The 6,789-nt window shown below is 40.6% G+C and overlaps 2 protein-coding genes across 2 annotated transcripts in view; one reads left to right on the top strand and one right to left on the bottom strand.

The window, feature by feature from the left end:
• Nucleotides 1-6,789, top strand: part of GFM1 (G elongation factor, mitochondrial 1) — a 23,953-nt gene that overhangs the window by 11,782 nt on the left and 5,382 nt on the right. The window contains exons 12-13 of the mRNA XM_009333992.1: nucleotides 1-87; nucleotides 1,081-1,163. The exon at nucleotides 1-87 is cut by the window's left edge and continues 63 nt beyond it. Of these exons, the coding sequence (XP_009332267.1) occupies nucleotides 1-87; nucleotides 1,081-1,163 (170 nt within the window). The remainder of the gene's footprint in view (nucleotides 88-1,080; nucleotides 1,164-6,789) is intronic.
• LXN (latexin) lies at nucleotides 1,176-6,760 on the bottom strand. Its single transcript, XM_009333980.1, has 6 exons — nucleotides 6,566-6,760; nucleotides 6,426-6,488; nucleotides 5,657-5,831; nucleotides 4,889-5,025; nucleotides 2,649-2,711; nucleotides 1,176-1,497 (listed from the first exon to the last, which is right to left on the bottom strand). Exons 1-6 carry the CDS (start codon nucleotides 6,758-6,760, stop codon nucleotides 1,402-1,404), a joined length of 729 nt encoding a protein of 242 aa, XP_009332255.1. The 3' UTR covers nucleotides 1,176-1,401.

Here is a 6,789-nt window from a genome sequence, read left to right as displayed (position 1 = left end):
CCCACTTTTAGAATCCATTTTGATGATGAGAGCAAAGAGACCATTGTTTCTGGAATGGGGGAACTGCACTTGGAAATCTATGCCCAGGTAATTTGGAAAGCGGATTCCATGGAGTCTGCTTTTGACTGTTTTCCCAACCAAGAATTCTCCTTCCTTTGTGGCTGAGACCAAAATCTATCTGCAGATGGGCTAAGTGATGCCACCCTTTACGCCCAATTTTGTAATTGGGTGCCTAAGTGCACGTCAAGTTTACAAGATGTTTGGAGGTGTACAACTCCGCTTGCTTTAGTGTAAATCAGGGTTATCATGTGACAACTATTTTGAGATCTTCCTAGCAGAAAGCACCATGTCATTAATGTGAACAATGTGAGCTGCTTAGGGAAGAGCTTAACTTCTTAGTCAAATTTTGAAGATTCTTTCTCTCCAGTGCTTCTGTTTTGAAGGCTTGTAATCTATTTAAATGAAACTTCTGCCTGGAATAATTTTACTTTTTGGTTCAAATCCATAAAAAATGCTGTACTAAGCACTATGCTTTGCTTTAGCAGCCTTTGCTTATAATGAATTTTACCGTTAGCCATTTCCTACAGGAGAGAGAGAGGTTCTGTTTCTGTGTTTTTAAATGTATCATTCCATAATAAGAGATGATGCAGGCAGGAGGGAATAGTTAGTTACAGTGATTTATTTGTTTCTTTCAAGTTGATGTCTACGCTTTATTTTAGTTTAACACAACACAATAGATGCATCTGAAATGTTGACAGAATGAAGAAAAAGTGGCTTTTGTCTTGAAAAACTTAAACTTGAGTAAAATAATTAATGCTGTTCCCTTTTCCTGTATCTAAAGCTATAGGCCCTAAACAAGGTTGACTGCAGAATGATAGTGAATAATTTGTAACATTTACAAAAACCCAACACTCCCTCTCCCCCCACCAAGACCCCAAAAATCAGTCCAACCCCAAACCAAAAAACTAGTTAACCCTGATTAAGTTTCTCATTTCAGAAAAATCTGTAAATAAAATAATTTCCAATGTATTGTTCCAATGGTACAACTCTGCCTTTCATTTTGGGTTTTTTTCCCTGCAGCGAATGGAAAGGGAATATGGTTGCCCTTGCACCATGGGAAAGCCAAAAGTTGCCTTCAGGGAGAACATCTCCGCACCTGTGCCGTAAGTATTCATTCTGGCAACAGAGGTTTTTTAAATTTATGCAGAATTTGATTATGTAGCAGACAAAGTGCTTTTTGGATTATCAGATCAAAGCACAATGTACAGGCAAAGTTTAATTGAGGAAGGACTTTTTTCTTCGTACCTTGATTGCATATCCACCCTCATCAACTTATCTGCCCTCCCTTCAAATGCTTATTGTAGCATTTGAGCTTGTTCCATTGCAGTATCAGGTGGTCCGTTATTCCAATGCATGTTTTGGCTGACAGCTGTCCTGTGTTACTTGAACACCATGCTGTGGGTGCCAGAGAACTGTCATTTGCCAGGGAATGATCTCCTGTGGGTAGAAAATAAAACTGTAGAAAGTGAGAAGGTATTTTCTTTGAACAATACTGAATGGGAACTGACTGCTGTAATACAGCCATACTTGGGCTGATTATAAGTAGGTTGATCAAGCACCAGTAACAGTGCAGGGTAAGCACTGTAACACGCAGTCCTGCTGAGCTGTCCAGATATCTGAAGTTCTCCTGCAAGGTTTTTTCAGGTTGGATTGTGCTCCATGCTGCTGCAACTACGTTTTTCTTTCATCTAGGCAAGTTTTGCAGCTCAAGCATGTCTATGTTGGATTACCCCCCTTACTGTCAGTGCTATTGATATTTTGGGACACCTGCCCTTCACCAAACAGAGTACAATGAAGAACCTGTGCTTTTGTCCTGCAATTAGCTAGCTACTACTTCTCATTAATTTTTCTTCATAGAAAACTTAGGAACTAAAACCACTATAGATGCTCCAACTTAACTGAGGGTGCAGTGGGGTAGGAAGCAGTGGAGCTAGAAGTGGGAGTGAGATCTCTGATTGTTATCAGTGGATGATTTATTACAGGAGGTTGCACAATTGAGAGCTTCTCTTTCAAATTTTCTGCATTTTTCTTACGAAAACACTTGCTCAGATTGCAAAATTATGACAGAGAATAGCACACAATGTAAATACTGTTCTGGGAACCGAAGTTACTGCTGCTTTCTTGTGTGAGCTACTGGGGTAGACGATGCCTCTGTGTACTGGTCCACCGGGGCTGTCCTCTAGCGTAGAAGCACTCTGCAGCTCCAGCTGGAATGCGGTTAAGCAGTCCAGGATGCTGGCAGCTGCTTCTTCCCTTTATCCCTGGCCAGTTTGGCAATAGTATCTCCCAAGAGGAGAGAGCTGTGAATGACCAGTATATTGAACCTCTGCCATTCCAAAGGCGGCACAGAAATAGCTGAAAATTACTGTCTGCTGACCCAAGTTGGAGACCTGTTGTCTCCTGCCTGCATAGGGGCAGAAGCCGGTAACACTGAGACAGATGGGTGATCATTGCCCTAACCTCACCCTGTTTGCTAACTGACCTGCAGGCATCAGATCTGTGAACGCCCCACCATCTGCATGTCTGAGCTGGCAGTTACACAGTTGGCAGTCTTAAAACAAAAAAAGGCTTTTTAGAAATGACTTTACCTGGGACACCATTTCATGAAGTAGAATCATGTAGTCAAATTCAAGACAGTCATCACTTCTTTTCTGGAAAGACAAGATGAAAAGGGCTGAATTTGGGGCTTCCCCCCACCTTAAAAGAAGTGAATCAGTTCTCTTTGGTTATCATAAAAATTCTCTGATATATTTCAGATGAAACTGGCAGCTTGTGCTAACAAATAAAGCAGATGGAGCTTAGTCACTGTAACAAAACAAAAAGATACTGTTTTGTATTTCTGTGAACTCCAAAATTGCATTTCAGAGACTGAATGTGAAACTTAAAACTGTGCTAATTCCTCCCTTACAGAAGCTAGATATATCTCAACTTCAGGAACTCATTTGGGAAGGGAACACCTGATTCTACAAGGTGTCAATTTAACCCAAATAATCCTAAATAAAATTGTCGATAGGATAAGACTTGGAACGCACTCCAGAGGCCTTACAGCAGATAACAAATTATCAGTGATAGTGTGAGCGACAGAATACCCACTGGCCTTTAGAGCATATTCTTTACATATCTATTCTTCAGGGAAAAGAAAAGGAACAAAATTACTAAAGAGAGATAACAGCTAGTTTAGTTTAATAGTCTTCTGTCTGCCTTATTCTTAAGTTCATGTGGTTTGTTAAGAGGGTTTTAAAATCTTGCTTGTGCACAGCCCTGCAGCATCTGTGAACTGCTTTCGGATAGCCATCAGAGGGAGCAAAACGTTAACAAATTGTGCTCCCAGAATGAGTTTCTGCCTTTCATACTCAGAACTTCATTGGCATTCACTGGCTGTTCTGAGTGGCCAGACATTCGGGCTCTGAAGTCTGTTCTGAAGACTCCCGATATATTGGGTTTTCTAAATACGAAGTGCTGCTTCTTTATTCTAGCTTACATACTAAATTTTCTTGAATTTAAAGTTGACCATCCCTTTAGGAGTTATTCTTAACTCACAGTATATTTTCTCCAAATAGAACAGAGAAGAACTGGGAGAATCTATAGAATTCTATTAATTTAAAAACAAAACCAAAAACTTCGCTCTGATAGCAACTTGATTTTAGAAAAGTTATTTTATCAGTTAAGCCTGTTCCAGGTAAGAAGTCTGCAAGGCCTGTTGATAATGGCAGCTAATGACTCAATTAATTTGAATAGCTATAGTGAGATTTGCCAGTTGTATTTATTTCTTAGCTTAGGGCAGATCCAGATCTGCTCAAGATAAACACATCACTTCTAACTGCTTAGAAATAAGTGAAAATAGAAAGTATTTTGTCCTGAAGTATTCTGTTCCCTTTCTGCCTTGTGACACGTATTCCTGAATTCAATTTTCTTATCATAAACTTAACTGATGTTCATTATACTAATGTAAGTCTAAGAGCATGGCTCCAATTGACTGAATTTTCCAGATCAGGTAGAAAGCTATCCCTAAAGTGTTACTGTTAACTGAGTCCTTTAAAAAAAAAAAATTAGAGAGCACTTCTGCAATATGAATGTCTCAACTAAAAATTAATTTTAGGTGTCCTCCCCCCCCCCCAAAAAAAAAATTAGTAAGTTTGGGAAGAACAAAGTAAACAAAGCTAATATTGAGAGTGGAATTAAATCAATATTTTCTTTCTTGATTAGCATTTTGAGGTGAACTAGCAAATGGGTAGAGACTGCCGTACTGCAAACAAAAGCAATGTAGATTGCGTTTTATTGAATTTGAGGTGCAGCCCATTGCTATCTGTCTAGACATGGCTATCGCAGAGATGTCAAGCAGTATTACTGTGACTGATTGCTAGATCATGGTGTAGATCAAGAGATAAAGGACAATATTCCAATGCATGTTATGCAGATGCCAGAATACTGTCAGCTGGGCTTACACTACAGATGAAAGGCAGGAAAGTAATACAAAACTGTAATCAACATGATGACCTCGAAGTGGAAGAGTCAATTTTCCTAACTAAATAAACGTAGAATACAGGTCTTGCCAAGAAGACACAGTTTCTATAAGTAAAATTTATGAAGAGGAGTAGTGATCTAAAATAAACACTCAAGCCATCAGTGAAAGCCTTCATGATTTGCTAGAGGAAAGGGGCGGGTGGAACAAAAAGCAAACACTGGCTTAGAAATGAACCGGACGAAGAAGTTTAGACACAATTGAGGTTTCTTGTTTAAGAACGTAGCTTCAGCTGTAGTCCAGTACATGCACAACTGCTTAACTCCTAAATATTACTTTTATTGCAGGGCATTGATGGTAACTTACCACTTGCTTCACGTGTTTAATTTGGGCAAGCTGGAACTTAGTGTTTTCAGTTGAGTTCTGCCATATCACGTAGCCAGAGGCGACCTGCGCTAGCAGGCGGATGGGCTCCATTTCTGGGGACACACTGCCATGGCTGTCTGGCAAACAAAATGAATAATATACAGTAAGCAAGATTCATGGAGTTGCAGCCATTAACAGAACCTTATCACCTAATAGTAGGGTTTGGTGCTAAAGTCACTCGCTTACGTTCCTTGCTTTGTCAGAGACCTTCCATATAATCTTGAAATAGCAGCTACATCACCACGGTGCCTGTTTTCCTCCTACTTCTTTCTCTTAATACATATACTGTAGTGTCTTCAAGGCAGGGGTTGCTCTAAAGTAAGAGCAGAGCCTAGTACTACAGTCAGGGTGTCTGACGTACTATACCGGGAACAGCCACAAACAGTGAGCAGGATGCTGGTAAAGGGAGAGGAAACAGTAGCAGGTGGCTTTCAAGAACAATCACATGCAAATCACGTATCGGTTCTGGATTTCAGAAGCGATGAATAAATTTAGTAGCGTTGGGATTGACACACCACCCTGAATAAGAGAAAGTGAAGCAGCGTGTGTTCAGAGTAGGGCTAATGGCCTGATCCCCTCGGCCCCGGCTTGTGTGGAAGGGGCTCCCATATGGATCGTGGACCACCACCAGCTGAGCTCAGGTTTGCTTCTGGCCATGGAGGACGTTGTCTCAAAAACTTCCTTCTCGCCCAGACCCCTTCTTTGTACCTGGTATATTTTCTGCCACAAGCTCTTTTTCCAGGCTCTTGATTCGACTGTAGAATATGTTATCTGCTTCATCTGTGTTCTTAAGTTCTCCTTCAATTGTGAATTGCACAGCTGGAGCAATGTTTTTGTTGCCCAGATGATAAAGAACCTCAGCAGTGCAGTTAACAGTACTGTCCTGTTACGGAGTTAATTATGTGTATTAATATTTGATTAAATACATGTATAATGTTGGTAATTTGCACTTCTAAAATGTACTTCTTTTCTTTATATAGTTGCCGTTTTGTCTGAGTCTGGCCCATAGAGATTTGTGATTATTTAAGACAAGGTTAAATTCATAGTATTTCTGTGAATACGCTGCAAGGGCAGTTTTCTTTCTGCAGTGATAGAAAGGGCAATGTCTGTGGTGCAGAATGTCACTTGTGCTATTCAGTTGGGAGTACTGGGTTCAAATAACTTTGATTTGAAATTGAATGACACTGAAATGTTCTTTGTCATCCCTTACGCATTTCCTTGTGTCATAGTGGTTAGGTACTAGACATTTGGGGCTTTTATGGTGTAAGAAATGGAGGTTCCCTTTTAGTAAAATTGAGCCTTTTTTTTTGCCTGATTTGCAGTATAGAAAAATCTGAAACAGGATACCAAATGTTATTAACTGGTGCGTCACCGGCCTCAGCTAGGATCAGCAGCGTGAAGTGTTGGCTTTTTATTACACACCAGTAGTGCCAACTTCTGCCCACAGAATGTATTATTTAAATAAATCTGAACTCACTTTGTCAAGGATGTCTTCTAACACCAGTTCCAGATGGTACTTATGCCCAACATCGTCGATATCCTAAATAAGAAGACATTAAGAACATTTATTTTGTAAGATGTTGGATTACTTTGCGTTGCGGAAAAGATTCGCGTTACTGTGAAACGCTGCAGCAGTGTCGTTCCCCGCAGGAGCCATGCAGAGCTAGGATATTCTTTTATTTCTTCCTGCCGTGTTAAGAGTGCTCCTGCACACAGCATTGGATCGGTGAACGGAGCCGGTCTGCAGCCACGAGATGACACATCACGGCAACGAGACAGAACATGCGAAGACCACCTTGTAGGACGTGCCATTGCCCGTTTGAGGCAGCCCTGCCCTCATC

The sequence above is a fragment of the Pygoscelis adeliae genome, unplaced genomic scaffold (genome assembly GCF_000699105.1).
Source record: "Pygoscelis adeliae isolate BGI_AS28 unplaced genomic scaffold, ASM69910v1 Scaffold241, whole genome shotgun sequence".
NCBI classification, from domain to species: Eukaryota; Metazoa; Chordata; class Aves; order Sphenisciformes; family Spheniscidae; genus Pygoscelis; species Pygoscelis adeliae.
The sequence above is the reverse complement of the archived record's forward strand: the minus strand, read 5'-3'. Positions and strand labels throughout refer to the sequence as shown.